At 42.6% G+C, this 17,638-nt stretch overlaps 1 protein-coding gene across 3 annotated transcripts in view; it reads left to right on the plus strand.

The window, feature by feature from the left end:
- Window positions 1–17,638, plus strand: part of reln (reelin) — a 144,634-nt gene that overhangs the window by 63,479 nt on the left and 63,517 nt on the right. For all 3 annotated transcript variants that reach the window (XM_084123610.1, XM_084123612.1, XM_084123611.1), the window contains exons 9-20: window positions 3,886–3,982; window positions 4,935–5,175; window positions 5,996–6,141; window positions 8,237–8,388; window positions 11,527–11,642; window positions 12,297–12,505; window positions 14,906–15,034; window positions 15,125–15,234; window positions 15,323–15,389; window positions 15,479–15,712; window positions 16,262–16,423; window positions 16,946–17,182. In XM_084123610.1, coding sequence (XP_083979736.1) covers window positions 3,886–3,982; window positions 4,935–5,175; window positions 5,996–6,141; window positions 8,237–8,388; window positions 11,527–11,642; window positions 12,297–12,505; window positions 14,906–15,034; window positions 15,125–15,234; window positions 15,323–15,389; window positions 15,479–15,712; window positions 16,262–16,423; window positions 16,946–17,182 — 1,900 coding nt within the window. The remainder of the gene's footprint in view (window positions 1–3,885; window positions 3,983–4,934; window positions 5,176–5,995; window positions 6,142–8,236; window positions 8,389–11,526; window positions 11,643–12,296; window positions 12,506–14,905; window positions 15,035–15,124; window positions 15,235–15,322; window positions 15,390–15,478; window positions 15,713–16,261; window positions 16,424–16,945; window positions 17,183–17,638) is intronic.

Genomic DNA, 17,638 nt, shown 5'->3' on the forward strand with positions numbered 1-17,638 from the left:
TGTTCAGGTAAGCGTTCCCTGCGGTTCTGGCCCGAAGCTCCTAACGTGGGGATCGCAAATAGATCTCACGGTGGGGTTTGAGACGGCCCCGCCCTTTCTCAGCCTTTACCCATGGGATCCAGTGCTCTCTCTCCAGAGTCGAAAGCCCACACCACAGTTCCTTCCGATGAACTAGATGTGCTGAGCGTCAAAATGGTGGAAGATGAAACGGCAGAACTTTCCCCAGCGTATGAGGAGCTGGTGGAGGTATTGTCTCGTGCTGTGTCTAAGCTGAATATTGAATGGCCAGCCGAGAAACAATGTGCTAGTCCCAAAAGTCTATTAGACGAGCGCTTTTTAACATCAAGTTCAGTACCTCCACCAAGGGGACTTCCATTTGTCCATGACCTCCACAAAGAACTATCAAGGTCGTGGAATTAACCATATTCTTCAAGAGAATTTAGCCTGTAGGTCGACGTTTACTCTGATATAAGGGGGCTAAAAGAATATGGTTATGGGACGATGCCAAAAGTAGGACAGTCACTTGCTAGTTATCTGTCACCAGCATCGGCATCGTCCCTGAAGTCCCCAATGCTGCCCACTAAGCCTTTAAAGAAATCTTCCATGCTAGTGGGTAAAGCATATACGGCAGCAGGTCAGGCTGGTGCATGCATTCACACAATGGGTACATTACGGCATACCAGGCTGACCTGCTGAGGGATCTGGAGACTAGCGAGGGGGTTATATGGTTCGAGGCGACGTGGTTTGAGAACTGTGTCGGGCCACCGATCTGTCTCTCCGAGCCACTAAAGAGACCGCTTGTGCTATTGGGTGGTCGATGGCAGCGAATGTGGCATCGGAGAGGCATCTTTGGTTTAATCTGTGTGATATCAAAGATAAAGATAAATATTTTCTGCTTGACGCCCCCCTATCGCCTCCTGGCCTAACACCGTAGTCGAGAGATCTGAGGACCGTTCTGAAGAAGTTGGGGTTGAGATTGAATGCCAAGAAAAGTGTGCCTTCTCCAGCACAGAGAACCACCATTCTTGGTGTCATGTGGGATTCAGTGACAATGAGTTGTAAAAGAAATATAGCTAGGCCAGTCATTCACTGTAAAACAGTTTCAAAGGCTGTTGGGCCTGATGGCAGCCGCGTGCAACATTATACCGTTCGGCCTGCTGTACATGAGGCCCCTACAGTGGTGCTTCAAGACCAATGGGTTTTTCCCGAGGGAGAACCCACTTCGTATGATCAGGATAATACAATGGTGTCTCCGTGCCTTGGTTATATGGAGGAAACCTAAGTTTCTATCCCATGGTCCAGTGTTATGGCCCCAGACCTGAGGGGCCATCACATGCTTTTTCGCACAGACAACACGTCGGTGTTCTCCTATATAAATCCTCAAGGGGGTCTGCGTTCACATCCACTGTGCAAACTGGTGCACCAGATTCTCTAGTGGTCTCTAGGGAAATTGCTCTCCCTGAGAGCAGCCTATATTCCGGGACATCAGAATGTAGGAGCAGACATCCTATCAAGACAGGGGCTGAGGCCCGGGGGGAAATGGAGGCCCCACACTGAGGTGGTGGAGCACATTTGGGGAGTTTATGGCCAGGCACAGGTGGATCTGTTCGTGTCTCAGGATACAACGCACTGTCCTCTATGGTTCTCCCCAACCATAGTGGTATCATTACCACTCATCATCTTCACCATGATGGTATCATTCAGCCCCATTGGGAGTGGACACAATGGTGCAGACATGGCCGAGGCTGTTCGCATTTCCCCCGATTGCTCTGCTTCCAGGAGTTCTGGAGAAGGTCCGCCAGGATGGAGTAAGTGTTATGTTGGTAGCTCTGTACTGGCCAAGCTGAGGGTGGTTTTCGAACCTAATTTCCCTTCTCAACGGCTCTCCCCTGGAACTACCAGTCAGGAGGGACCTTCTATCTCAGGCGGGGGGAGCAATCCTCCATCCCTGCCCAGAAACATTCAAGCTGTGGGTCTGGCCCGACTCATAGACTCTGGTCTCTCAACCGAGGTTGTAGAGACCATATTGCACTCCAGAGCTCCGTCCACAAGGAAGTTATACGCCCTAAAATGTTGAGTTTTTACTTCTTGGTGTAGTCTACGACAATGCGATCCAGTTAATTGCCCTGTAGGTTCAATACTTGAGTTCCTTCAAGATCGTTTTCCTTGAGGGTTATCTCCGTCCACACTGAAGGTTTATGTTGCGGCCATTGCAACCTACCATGCCCCCCTGGGGGGTTTATCTGTTGGAAGAGATCCTCTGATAATACATTTTCTTCATGGCATCCTGAAGCTGAGGCCTGCAGTTCGTACCAGAGTTCCAGCTTGGGATCTGGCTCTTGTTCTAGAACGTTCATCGGTTGCTCCTTTCGAGCCTCTTGATTTCTGATTTTCTTGATTTTCTCAGAAAAGTTTCTGACACTCAAAACTGTGTTCCTTCTAGCCATTTCCTCTCTAAAAAGAGTAGGAGATCTTCAGACCCTATCGGTATCTCCTTTGTGTCTTGAGTTTGCACCCGGGATGGTCAAAATCTGAAACCAGGATATGTACCAGAGGTTCCAACCAATATACCACGGCCTATCGTACTGCAGACGTTCTGTCCTCCTCCCTTTAAAGATCAAGACCAGGAGAAATTGAACCTCATGTGTCCAGTCAGGGCACTGGACACTTACATCCACAGATCTGCCCTGTGGAGAAAGTCTGATCAACTGCTGGTGTTCTTTGGGTCTCCTAAGAAAGGCCTTCCTGCATCCAAACAGACTGTTAGCAAATGGATAGTCAAGGCTATCTCTATTGCAAAGTGTCTCGTTCCCTACTCAGGGAACTAGGGTTACAGTCGTAACCTAAGATGTTTTCCCTTTTGTTTAATTTGTTCTTGTTTTTTTTAACACTTTTTTTTTTTAGATGTAACAGATTATGGTAGTATATTACAACAATATAAAAAATCTAAATAGATTTCTTTAACATAATATTAATAATATAAATAATAATAATAATCAAGCGTAGCGTCAGTTCTGGCAGGTCACGTTAGTCAAGCTGACTCTCAGCTGATCCACGTCTACCTATAGGAATACGAAGCCTATCACTGTATACATATATAAGCTCCTTCAGTATTATCAGCAGCTATCGCGTTCTCAGGAGCTGATTACCCTCCTCCCTCCCCAGCTCTCTGATTCCCCTTGAATCAGAATAAATTCTCGAATTATGTTGTACTTTAAAATCTTGAATGAATGATATCTGCAATACATTCATGTTGGTTCTGTTCTGTTTACCCTAGGGAGGATTATTACTGCAGGGAGTTCTTGCCCAGAACAGAACCATACCGCCATTCCTTACTGCATGCTAATTGTCAATCGAATTTGTATCAAACACACCCAAAAAAAAAGAAAAAAGAAAAAAGGCACAGATCAATTAAATTCAGTTAGCTATACATTAAGAAGAGTTAGAAATACTCATGCATATAAGAGAAGCAAATCATGATATAAAAAGGGGTAATTTAGTTAAAAAATGTAAATGATTAAATGATGAATGGTTTGGTAGCAAGAAAATGAGAAAATAAGTTGGGAATCAAGCTATTTCATGTCCTTCTACCTTATTCATTATATTACTAAAATCAGAGTTTGAAAATAAAGGATATAAAAGGTTTCCAAATATTCTCAACATTTGTCTTGTTTTAAGCACAAACTCACTTCAATTTGATGCATTTTTCTAGAAAAAGAAGTCTTAATATCATCAGTCATGTTGCTTCTCCAGTAAATGTATCTTGATTTAAGTGTGTTTAGATGTTTGTGCTGGAAAACAGGATTTGTTCATGCAGCTGAATGTTTTCTGTATGTGGTTATGGAGCGGAGCAATGGTTCATGAGTTTGTGTTTGTGTTCCTCAGGATCTGGTTCATGTCGGTTCAGTTACTCAGACCCCAGTATCATCGTCTCCTGCGGTCTGAACACCTCTGATGACTGGATAACCTTGGAAAAGATCAGGTTTTTATCTTATTTTAGGACACGAATCCCACACACCAGAGGTGTAAAGAGTACCTGAAAACCATACTTGCGTAAAAGTACAGATACCTTAAATGACGAAAATGACTCCATTACAAGTTATAAGTCACCGATTTCAATACGATTTGAGTAAAAGTCTTAGAGTATCTGATTTTAACAGTACTTAAGTATTGTACTCATTCTGAATGTAGGCTCAAAGATGCACCTTGACACCTAAGAGACATGCCAGTGAAAATAACAAACAGTTGATTTGTAAGATGAGAAATCATGTTTATTTTCTAAAATAAAAATAAAACTGAACGCCTAAATATTGCAATAAATAAAGGTCGACACAACACCCTCTTAAACGTTTACAAACTCTCAAGTCTCAAGCTCAAGTGCACAAAAAGGACACAAGTAAACTAATATCCTTCAAAAAGGTATCATAAATACAGTGGATAAATAAAATAATGTTTAGTAAAATTAAATAATCAAAGTCTACTTGCACTTGATGTGCTGGTTTCGGCCTCATCTCATATATGAATCACCTTTGATTCACAACTACCTGCAAATGCACTCGCATCCATGTAAAGCAGCCTTGTTGACCTGTTTGGGAGAGTAAAGGCAAAACACACTTCAATGCCCTTAGAAATCGCTTCTTTATAGCAGAAAGAAACTTCTGCAGAAAAAGTTAAGTGCAGTGCAAAAGGTAATGTGTAATTGCATTACTCATCACAAATGTATTGGAGTAAAAAGTACATTTACTTATTCAAAAATGTAGTCAAGTAGAGAGTAAAAGTTGCTAATATATTTGATACGGAGTAAAACTACAAAGTAGCCAAAAAGATACTTAAGTACAGTAACTCCAATCCTTTACACCACTGCCACACACTCACAGCTCGAATGATTCACGCGTGTGTGAAAGACTGACAGTGTTTTTGTTCTGGTCTGGCAGGGCTCCCACTAACACCAGTACTGTGGTTCATCTGGTGCCGCTGGTCGCCGGCTGTCGAGGCGAGTCTGTGCATCTGCGCTGGAGCCAGGAGCCGGCCCCGGGGCCCGACGGATACGAGTCCTGCTGGGGTCTGGACAACATACTGGTTCTGAACGGCGCTGAGCGGCCGCCGCTGCTGGAGGACAACCTGGACCCGCTGGACACGGCCAACTGGCTCTTCTTCCCAGGAGCCACCGTCAAGGTCACAAAAGAGCTTGTTATGCCAATAATAACAGACTATATTTAAGTGTGAACTAGATGTAATGTTTTCAGACACTTAATTGACACTCATGTTAATTGCAATTAGATGAGAATGTATTATAGTCTGAATTCATACTGTCACGGCCTTCTCGTTCCCCACCGTAACATAAAGAGGATTACACATACAAACAAACGGTTTGCATTGCAAGATTATTTAATAAGAAAAAAAATGATTTGCAAAAATGAATGTTACAAAAATATAACACCATGTCTAAAATAATAGTCCAATGGGGTAATGAATGTTGGTAAATAATATATTTATAATTAAACATTTGTAATGATGATGTTGCTATTTTAGACATTTAAAATATTAACTTGAAATGTAAATATCGAAAAAGACACTAGTTTAAATTATAATCAAGTGCCTTACATGCCCTTCAGTATGTTAGGCAACACATCAAAAATAAGTGCATGTCTTTTTACGTAACAACGTAACAATTTAAAATGTTATTTAAAGTTCAACTTGATTTGACATTATTACAAAGTGCACTTTTTAAAGTGTGTTTAGAGACCGTTATGAAAGTGTGCTCTTTAAGTGGCCTTATATTTTATTAATATTGCATTATCTGCAAGTGCAGTTTTTAAAGATATACTTTTTAAGATTTGAAGTACACTACAAGTGCACATTCAGTGCGCCTCTTTTCACCAGGAGTGGCTTTGAATCGAGGCAGAGGCAGACGCTCATTTCTTCACCGTCGGCACTTTATTTATGCAGTTTTGTCAGAAACCTCTGTAACTCTTCCTCTCGATTCACTCAACAGCATGCGTGTCAGTCGGAGGGAAACTCCCTGTATTTCCATGGTGGAGAAGGACTGGAGCACAGCTTCGCCTCCACGCGTGACGTGGACCTGCACCGGGAAGAGGGCCGCAGTTACTGGGAGGAAGACTTCGAGAGTCCTCTGACTGGGTAAGGCTTATGATCCAATGCAAATAACACTGGCATTGCTTTGAGGCAAATCATTCCAAAATCACAGCCTATCAGAAGAGAGTGTGGGCGGAGTCTCTCCGCGAGCGCACTGCACTCGCAACCAAATCAATCACAAATCACAGCCAATCAGAAGAGCGTGTGGGCGGAGTCTCTCTGCAAACACACTGCACTCGCAACCAAATCAATCACAAATCACAGCCAATCAGAACAGCCCGTGGGCGGAGTCTCTGCAAACACACTGCACTCGCAACCAAATCAATCACAAATCACAGCCAATCAGAAGAGCGTGTGTAGTTCAGGTGTGGTGTGTGTTGATGAGGTGTGTGTTGATGAGGTGTGTGTTGATGAGGTGTCTATTGATGAGGAGTGTGTTGATGAGGTGTGTGTTGATGAGGAGTGTGTTGATGAGGTGTGTGTTGATGAGGTGTGTGTTGATGAGGTGTCTATTGATGAGGTGTGTGTTGATGAGGAGTGTGTTGATGAGGTGTGTGTTGATGAGGTGTGTGTTGATGAGGTGTCTATTGATGAGGTGTGTGTTGATGAGGAGTGTGTTGATGAGGTGTCTATTGATGAGGTGTGTGTTGATGAGGTGTGTGTTGATGAGGTGTCTGTTGATGAGGTGTGTGTTGATGAGGAGTGTGTTGATGAGGAGTGTGTTGATGAGGTGTGTGTTGATGAGGTGTGTGTTGATGAGGAGTGTGTTGATGAGGAGTGTGTTGATGAGGAGTGTGTTGATGAGGTGTGTGTTGATGAGGTGTGTGTTGATGAGGTGAGGAGTGTGTTGATGAGGTGAGGAGTGTGTTGATGAGGTGTGTGTTGATGAGGTGTGATGAGGTGTGTGTTGATGAGGTGTGTGTTGATGAGGAGTGTGTTGATGAGGTGTGTGTTGATGAGGTGTGTGTTGATGAGGTGTCTGTTGATGAGGTGTGTGTTGATGAGGAGTGTGTTGATGAGGTGTCTATTGATGAGGTGTGTGTTGATGAGGTGTGTGTTGATGAGGTGTGTGTTGATGAGGTGTCTATTGATGAGGTGTGTGTTGATGAGGAGTGTGTTGATGAGGAGTGTGTTGATGAGGAGTGTGTTGATGAGGTGTGTGTTGATGAGGTGTGTGTTGATGAGGTGAGGAGTGTGTTGATGAGGTGTGTGTTGATGAGGTGTGTGTTGATGAGGAGTGTGTTGATGAGGAGTGTGTTGATGAGGAGTGTGTTGATGAGGAGTGTGTTGAGGTGTCTATTGATGAGGTGTGTGTTGATGAGGTGTGTGTTGATGAGGTGTCTATTGATGAGGTGTGTGTTGATGAGGAGTGTGTTGATGAGGAGTGTGTTGATGAGGTGTGTGTTGTTGAGGAGTGTGTTGATGAGGAGTGTGTTGATGAGGTGTGTGTTGTTGAGGAGTGTGTTGATGAGGAGTGTGTTGATGAGGAGTGTGTTGATGAGGTGTGTGTTGTTGAGGAGTGTGTTGATGAGGAGTGTGTTGATGAGGAGTGTGTTGATGAGGTGTGTGTTGTTGAGGAGTGTGTTGATGAGGAGTGTGTTGATGAGGAGTGTGTTGATGAGGTGTGTGTTGTTGAGGAGTGTGTTGATGAGGAGTGTGTTGATGAGGAGTGTGTTGATGAGGTGTGTGTTGATGAGGTGTGTGTTGATGAGCTGTCTATTGATGAGGTGTGTGTTGATGAGGAGTGTGTTGATGAGGAGTGTGTTGATGAGGTGTGTGTTGTTGAGGAGTGTGTTGATGAGGAGTGTGTTGATGAGGAGTGTGTTGATGAGGTGTGTGTTGTTGAGGAGTGTGTTGATGAGGAGTGTGTTGATGAGGAGTGTGTTGATGAGGAGTGTGTTGATGAGGTGTGTGTTGTTGAGGAGTGTGTTGATGAGGAGTGTGTTGATGAGGAGTGTGTTGATGAGGTGTGTGTTGTTGAGGAGTGTGTTGATGAGGAGTGTGTTGTTGAGAAGTGTGTTGATGAGGAGTGTGTTGATGAGGTGTGTGTTGTTGAGGAGTGTGTTGATGAGGAGTGTGTTGTTGAGGAGTGTGTTGATGAGGTGTGTGTTGATGAGGTGTGTGTGCTGTTGATCTGCAGATGGGAGGTGTACGGAGCGGAGTACGGAGCTCAGTGTGGAGAGGTGGAGTCCGGATTAGCGCTCGTCTTTCTCGGAGATGGACAGAGGAAGGTTTGCACTCCATTCCTGAACACCAGCGCCTACGGAAACCTGCGATTCCACTTCACCATGGGTACGTCTTGCTCTGGCACTTGTTCATGCACATTATCTTCCTGCTGCCGTGTGTGTTCAGTGTCTGTGTGTTCAGTGTCTGTGTGTTCAGTGTCAAGTCACCTTCATTTATATAGGGCTTTTACCAACATAGATTGTTTCAAAGCAGCTTTACAGTGATAATAGGAGATTACTGTAACAGAGATTGTTTAGGCTTTACAGAAGCTCTAGAATAAAGTTATTGTCCAGCTAAAGATTGATTGATTGATTCACTTCCGTCGCAAAGATCATTAGTTATTAACTTAGGGGCCTCTAACACGACACCATTTCAACTGAAAACAGAAAACTTACCGTGTTCTGGCCGTTCATTTGCACAACAACAGTGTTTGATGGCTCGAGAATGCAAACCTTGAAACAGGTTCCAATTTTGAAAAACGTTATCATCTCTGCATAAACTTCTAAAACGTGACAGTGTGGACATGCATATTGCGCGTTTAGTCTATAGTATGCACATTTGAATATATACATCTTTCTTTACAAACAGACATCACCAAATTACTTGTCTGGCATGCATAATACAGAATGTTTAGTTAACTAGAATAATTTTGATTAGGTTTTATCTGTACAGAGGAAAAGGAAAGAAGGAGAGACTAGTTGACACTTCAGGACTGCGTTGTCGTCGCGTACAGGCGCAGGTCCTTCATCAGATCTGGAGTGTGTGTGTGTGTGTGTGTGTGTGTGTGTATGTGTGGGTGTGTCCAGGCGCAGGTCCTTCATCAGATCTGGATCCGGCGGACTGCGTTAAACCTTTGTATAAACAAAGAGACTAATATTAGCGTAGACGCCATTCTTCTTATGATGTAACGAGTACATCAGGATTTATGGGAAGTGTTCCCGGTTCCGGCTGACCTGATTTATGCAGCCTAACATTGAATTATAGAAGTCTATAATGTGTTATGTGTATGCTAGGTCAAAGAGATGTGTTTTTGAACTGACAGAGTGTGTCTGCTTCCCGGACAATGGTAGGAAGACTGTTCCAGAGTTTTGGTGCTAAATAGGAGAAGGATCTACCGCCAGCAGTCGATTTAGATATTCTAGGTATTATTAACTGGCTGGAATTTTGAGATTGCAATAGACGTGAAGGACTATAATGCGTTAAGAGCTCACTCAAGCACTGCGGAGCTAAAGCATTTAGTGCTTTGTACGTGATCAGCAATATTTTAACATATATGCGATGTTTAATAGGGAGCCAGTGCAGTGTTGACAGAACCGGGCTAATATGGTCATACTTCCTGGTTCTGGTAAGAACTCGAGCTGCTGCGTTTTGGACCAGCTGTAGTTTGTGCGTGCAGGGCAACCACCCAGTAGAGCACATGTGTCAATCTCAAGGCCCGCGGGCCTATTCCGGCCCGCCACATTATTTTATATGGTCAGCGAGAGCATATGGGTGTCTTAAAATTAGGGATGCAATGAAATTTAGGCTGCCGAAAATTTTCGGCCGGAAATAACATTTACTAAAAATACGAAAGATACTAAAAAGCCGCAGCGCCCCTCCGTGTTCGGCGATGGTTTGACTCTGGCTCAGCGTGTTTTATGACTTTGCGTGCGAGTCCGCTTCCGAAGATGCATAACTTCTAAGCGCACTCCGCTGTGTGTGCGCTGTGTTCTCAGCTCCGTGTTCACAGCGCGTTCTGCTCAATGTTCCGCAAGCAACCTCCGCGTGTGTGTGTGTGTGTGTTGCGAGCTCTGCTCACGCTCACCGGAAAGGCAAAGTCCGCTAAAAAAAACGTGCCGACATGAAATTTCTCTGGACTTGTTTCTGTTTGCAATAGCACTACTCTGCTGTTACATGGTGTGTATAGCCGTGCTGGGCAACACTGGTAAAATTACACGAATCACGATCCTCTCGTTCACTGGTCCTCTCCCTGCTCTGCTCATGCTCTGATAAAAATAGCTTTGTAGGACTATACTTTATTTTGACAATTGGTCAAAAAATAAATCTGTTAAATCTGATTCTGCTGCATAGAACTGATTGAAGAATAATATATTGATATTTTATATTATTTTAATATAGGTAGTAGGTACCAGTATTATTCACCATTTGTATCACTCTGCTTGTCTGTGTTTGCGTCACTTGCATCATTAAGCCAGTAGGTGGCGACAAGTGACTGTCTTTATGAGTGAACAATTGAACTTTAAACTTAGTGCCAAAAACATTGATTAACTCAGGAAAGAAACAAGTTGCTGAAACCAATCATTAATGCTAATATATAAATTGCTCATTTGCCTCTGGACACAAAAAGATTGCACTGGTTTTTGATTGAAATGTAAAATAATCCTTGAAAGATTTCTCATTTAAGGCCATTCCTGTTTTGAATATGTGATTGTGTATTGTCAACAATAAGCAGAAACATTCTGCATTTCCATGTTGAAGTGTGGATCATTCATTGCAACATTTATCCTCATTCTCATTTTTAAGAATCTGTTATCTTGACAAATAATGTATGCTACTGCCCACTGACGTGCTTTTAAAGCTATTGTTATCCAAATATTTTGGCCTTTAAACACCTTAAAATGCACATATGTAGGTCCGAGAAATCCAAATTTTATCGGGGGAGCATGTCCCCGAACACCCCTAACTACCTCACATTTGAATACGCATGACTGTAATGTGTGCTGGTGTGGCTACAGTGCCAGGGCTGAATTTTTGAGCTAGTTTGCCCCTGCATATATACAATATACATTATTCTCTTTATCAAATCATTATTACCCAGCCCCTGATGTTTTGGGCTCATACCCTGATGTTTTTAAAACCTAGAAACACCCCTGCAAATGCATATACAATATTTGTAACTTAAATAAGTAATAATCAAATAAAGAGACAATATATTAACATTTTAAAAGTCTTACAGTTACAACCGGCCCTTTGAGGGCAGCCATAATGCTGAAGTGGCCTTCAGTGAAAATGAGTTTGACACCCCTGCAGTAGAGCATTACAATAATCTAGCCTTGATGTCATGAACGCATGAACTAATTGTTCTGCATTTGTCATTGAGAGTGTCTTTGTGTTCAGTGTCTGTCTGTGTGTTCAGTATTGGGATCTGTGTGTTCAGTATTGGGATCTGTGTGTTCAGTATTGTGATCTGTGTGTTCACTGCAGGTGCTGGAGGCTGCGACCCTGGAGAATCCAGCAAGAATAACGTCGTCCTCTTTGGCCGCTCAGAGGGCAGGAAAGATCATGTGCTTCTGGACATTCTGCCATACTCCGCCTACAGGGTATAGATCTTATGTAGTGTATGTACAGATTTAGGTTAAAGACGACCTGTTCTGCTTTTTCCCATATTCATCTGTCTTTAGTGTGTAATGTTGCTGTATTCTATATATCAGTGTCAGTGTTTCTGAACTCCCTGAAACGCCTCCATTGTAGTCTTGAGTTTCTTCCGGGAACGAACACGTCACAATATTCCTCATTTAAATAATTCATATGCAGAATAAAGGGGCGGGGCCTGGTTGAGTTAGTTAGTAGTGTGTTAAACTGGCGGTTATGGTAAGGGGCGGGACATTTCCCAAACACACTTGAAGCGCTCGACCAATCACAACACACTGATCCAGCCAACCAATCAGAGCACAGTGTGCTTTTCAGAAGGAGGGGCTTCATAGAGACAGGAAGTAAACAGAGCGTTACTGACAGACTGGGAAGAGAGGAGCCGCAACAATGGAGAATATGAGGAGAATAATCAACATTCAAGCAGGAAAACCTGTTCTAGTAGAGCCTGAAACAACATCAAGACTCTGAGAAAGGGCATAACAGGTCCTGTTTAAAGTAACCATTTTCAACAGTTGCATGTTCTGTTTGGAATGTATGGTGTTTCTCTTTCCTCTGATATCACATTCATTCAGACGTCCTCGACATGTCTTTGCTCTTTCCAGACTCCCACAGTTGTGTCCGTTGGTTTGCCCACAGAGCTCCAGACTGCAGCCACTCAGTTCTGTCTGGAGCAGAAATCTCACGGCGGGGCGAAGCGTCATGTTTGGGCTCTGGACTTCCTTCAGCTGCTGCCGGTGCTGCCCGGCGCAAACACACACCTGGTGCAGTTCTCCATCAACCTCGGCTGCGGCGCGTATCAGCCGGCCAACAGGTGTGGCGCTCACACACACACAGACACACACACACACACACACACACACACACACACACACACACACACACACACACAGACCTGGTGCAGTTCTCCATCAACCTCGGCTGTGGCGCGTATCAGCCGGCCAACAGGTGCGGCGCTCACACACACACACACACACACACACACACCTGGTGCAGTTCTCCATCAACCTCGGCTGCGGCGCGTATCAGCCGGCCAACATGTGCGGCGCACACACACACACACACACCAACATTCTGTCATAATCTCTTCTGTAACAGTAGAGAATAAAATAGAACAGAAAAGAAAATAACAATAGAAGAAAATAGAAGAAAAAAGAATAGAATAGAATACAATAGAATACAATAGAATAGAAAAGAGAACAGAATATAATACACATAGAATATAACAGAACACCACAGAATAGAATAGGAATAATATAACAAAATAGAATAGAGTAGAATAGAAGACAATAGAATAGAAAATAACAGAATATAATTGAAAAGAAAAGAACAGAACAAAAGAAAAAATAACAAAACAGAACAGAATAGATTACATTGGAACAGAAAAGAAGAGAACAGAACAAAACAGAACAGAATAGAAAATAACAAAATAGAATAGAATAGAATAGAATAGAATAGAATAGAATAGAATAGAATAGAATAGAATAAGAATAGAATAGAATAGAATAGAAAGGTACAGAATGGAATAGAATAGAACAGAACAGAATATAAACATCAGAAAAGAATAGAATAGAATAGAACAACAGAATATAAACATATCAGAATAGAATAGAATAGAGTTGAATAGAATGCAAGAATACGAAAAGAGCAGAATAAAACAGAACAGACTAAATATATAGAATAAAAAAGGACAGAACAAAAAAGAACAGAATAGAAAATAACTAAATAGAATAGAATAGAATAGAAAAGTACAGAATGGAATAGAATAGAACAGAACAGAATAGAAACATCAGAAAAGTACAGAACAGAACAGAACAGAAAAGAACAGAACTAACCCTAACCCATAACAGAATATAATAAAGAGAATCTCTAAAAGAGAACAGAATACAAAAAAATAGAACAACACAGAATAGAATAGAATATATTAGAACAGAAAAGAAGAGAACAGAATACAATAGAATAAAACAGTACATCACAGAATAGAATAGAATAGAATAGAATAGAATAGAATAGAATAGAATAGAATAGAATAGAATAGAATAGAGTATAATAGAATGGAAGAGAACAAGGAGAGTAGAATAAAACTGAACAGACTAAAATAGAGTAGAATAGAAAAGGACAGAACAAAATAGAATAGAATAGAAAAGTAAAGAATGGAATAGAATAGAACAGAACAGAACAGAATATAAACATCAGAAAAGAATAGAATAGAATAGAACAGAACAGAATATAAACATCAAATATCAGAATGGAATAGAATAAAATATCCACACCCTTGTCTTGTGTGGACTTATGTTATTTCCTGTTCTGTGCCATGTTTTGTAGTCCTTTGTAGTTTTTCTTGTTGATTAGTCATTATGAGTTCATTTGTCCCAGCTGTGTCTCATTTCCCTGATCTGTTCTGTGTATTTAAGCCCTGTGTTTCAGTCTGTTCCTGGTCTGCCACTGTTGTGTTATGTTTGGTTGTTCTGTTCAGTTGTTCTGTTCTTGTTTCTCGTGATCCAGTTTATGATTGTTAGAGTTTGTTTAAATAAATCTGCTGCAAGTAGATCATGCATCCTTCCCTGCTTCAACCTGCAGGGTTACAAGACTAAAATAGAATAGCAAAGATAACAACTAGATAACAACAACTAAAATAGACAAGAAAAGAATAGAATAGAAAAGAGAAGAGAAGAATAGAACAGAACAGAACAGAACAGAACAGAACAGAACAGAACAGAACTAACCCTAACCCATAACGGAATATAATAGAAAACAGAATACAAAAAAATAGAACAGCACAGAATATAAATAGAATAGAATAGAATAGAATAGAATAGAATAGAACTAACCCTAACCCATAACGGAAAATAGAACAGAATATCACAGAATAGAATAGAAAATAACAGCAGAAGAAAAAATAATAGAATAGAAAAAAACAGCACAGAAAAACAGAAAATAACACAATAGAAAAGAATAAAAATAACGGAATATAGTAGAATAGAAAAGAGGACAGAATACAATACAAATAGAGCAGAACAGCACATAATAGAATAGAATAGAATAGAATAGAATAGAATAGAATAGAATAGAATAGAATAGAAAATTACAGAATAAAAAATTACAGAACAAAAGAACTCAGTAGAACAGATTAGAATAGAACAAAACAAAACAAAACAGAAAGTTAACAGCAACTAAAGCATTAAAGATGTTTGTTTCCCGTTCTTCATCACAGCATTAATCTGGAGTTCTCCACGAATCAGGGCCGCTCCTGGTCCCTCCTGCACACCGAGTGTCTCCCGGATCTGTGTGTCGGATCACACCTGCCGCACAGCAGCATCTACTCCTCAGAGAACTACAGCGGGTCCGTCACTGCGTCTGCTCACACACCTCTCACATCTGTCTGTCTCTTATCATGTGTTTAATCTGTGCGTGTGTGTGTGTGTGTGTGTAGCTGGACGAGGATCAGCATTCCTCTGCCCAACGCCGCGCTCACCGAGAGCACTCGCTTCCGCTGGAGACAGACCGCTGTGGGAACCAGCAACATGTGGGCCATCGACAACAGTAAGAGCCAGAACATTCAGCGAACACACACAGCTTCAGCTTAACTGATGGAGACATTGTTCACGCCTGTTGTGTGTGTGTTTTCCAGTCTATATCGGGCCGTCCTGTTTGCGCTTCTGCTCCGGTAGAGGACACTGTTCGCGCACCGGCTGCAAGTACGAATTCTCTTCCGTCCAGACACTCTTTTCACTGTGAAAAACAGCAACACCTCACCGGGAAGTGTGTGTTTTCCACATTTCCTCAGGTGTGACCCTGGTTTCAGCGGTCCTGCGTGTGAGTTGGCATCTCAGACCTTCCCTGCGTTCCTGTCGGAGAGTTTCTCGAGTGTGAGGCTGTCGTCCTATCACAGCTTCTCCTCGCTGCGGGGGTCAGAGGTCAGCTTCGCCTGCGGGGTGTTGGCCAGTGGGAAAGCGCTGGTGTTCAACAGAGACAGTAGAAGACACATTATTACAACTCCACTGGACAGCTCACAGGCCAGGTACACACACACACACGCGCGCACGCACACACACACACACACACACACACACGCACTCTCACACACACACACGCACACGCACTCTCACACACACACAAACACACTCTCACACACACACACACACACACACACACACACACACACACACTCACACAGGTACACACATCTTTGTGGGGACTCTCCATAGACTTAATTGGTTACAAACTGTATATTCTATCTCCTTACACTAACCCTACCCCTAAACCTACCCATCACAGAAAACTTTCTGCATTTTTACATTTTCAAAAAAATATAATTTAGTATGTTTATTAACCCATTTCCCTCATGGGGACCGCTGGCTGGTTCCCACAATGTAATATAAACCAAAACACACTCTCACACACACACAAACACACTCTCACACACACACACACACACACACCTGTCCTCTCTCTCTGCAGGTATCTTCAGTTCACCCTCAGGCTGGGCAGCCGCAGCACCTCACACACACACACACACACACACACACACACACACACACTCACACACACCTGTCCTCTCTCTCTGCAGGTATCTTCAGTTCACGCTCAGGCTGGGCAGCCGCAGCACCTCCAGCTCGTGTCCCGCTCCGGATCAGCCGGGAGAAGGAGTGCTGCTGCATTACTCCTCAGATAACGCCATCACCTGGACGCTCCTGCAGCATTACTCTTATCAGGGCTTCCACGAGCCCAGGTGTGGCACACTGAACACACCGGCTCAAAGCAGCCTCACAGAACCAGACAGGACAATAGCAGAATCATTGATCAAACTTCATCAAATATGAGACAAACTCACAGTACAGTCAGATCAACAATAATTCAGTTCAGATTTTCTAACTCTGAGTAACTGTGCAACTCCATGTCAACTATCAGTCATTAGAGTATTAGTAGACTGATGTTAATATCTGATAACTCTTTATTCTGATGCTCCTCAACAGATATTCTACTGACTATAAGTAACTTTACAACTACAGGTCAACTTATTCTCCTAACCTGAACCTAACAGTCTACTAATACTCTGATGAGAGCTAGTTGAAGCAGTACCTGAGTTGCAAAGTTACTTATAGTCAGTAGAGTGTCTAAAGTGGATTATTGAAATAAAGTGTTCCCTGAAAAAGCAGCCTGTATCTTTCACAGAGATAGAGATTTGTGTGATCGGCTCATCGACTGGTTTTGTTTGTTGATGGTTTGGTTGAATTGGACTCTCTTCTCTCAGGATTGTCTCGGTGGAACTTCCTCCCGGGGCCCGTAAGTTCGGGGTCCAGTTCCGCTGGTGGCAGCCGTACCACTCGGGCCGCGGGCAGGACGTCTGGGCTGTGGATGAGATCAGCATGACCTCGGTCCTCTTCAACATCATCAGCCTGGACTTCAGTAATGTGCTGGACGTGACTCAGAGCCTGGGCTTCTACCTGGGGAACGTGCAGCCATACTGTCAGCACGACTGGACTCTCAGGTACTGCTTCATGTGCACCACACACACACACACACACACACACACACATACACTCGCTCATCTGCATTCACAGGATTCTGGCTTTTAAAGTCGTTGAAGCCAGGGGTTTTCAGTCTCTCAGGCCACGGGCCAGAAATATCATCTTCATCATCATCATCATGCCAGGGACCTCATCCTAAAATTCGTAAAAATAGGTTCAATGGGGTTCTATATAAAACTCTCCTGACTCCATTTGAGCCCTCTGGGAATCTACAGTCATTTTTAAGCAAAAAATGTTACGTTTTATTTTTATTTTACTTCATCGGAATGGTACGAATCTTGGTAAAGATTTTGGCACTTGCTATGTGAACACACACAAAAAAAAATCATGGACATGAAAAGGTTAAATGGTCCTGAAAAAAATAGTCACACTTGTGTTTCTCGCGGTAAAAAATAAGCGTATTGGAAATAAATGGG

The sequence above is a fragment of the Abramis brama genome, assembly GCF_963993115.1.
Source record: "Abramis brama genome assembly, chromosome: 9".
NCBI lineage: Eukaryota > Metazoa > Chordata > Actinopteri > Cypriniformes > Leuciscidae > Abramis > Abramis brama.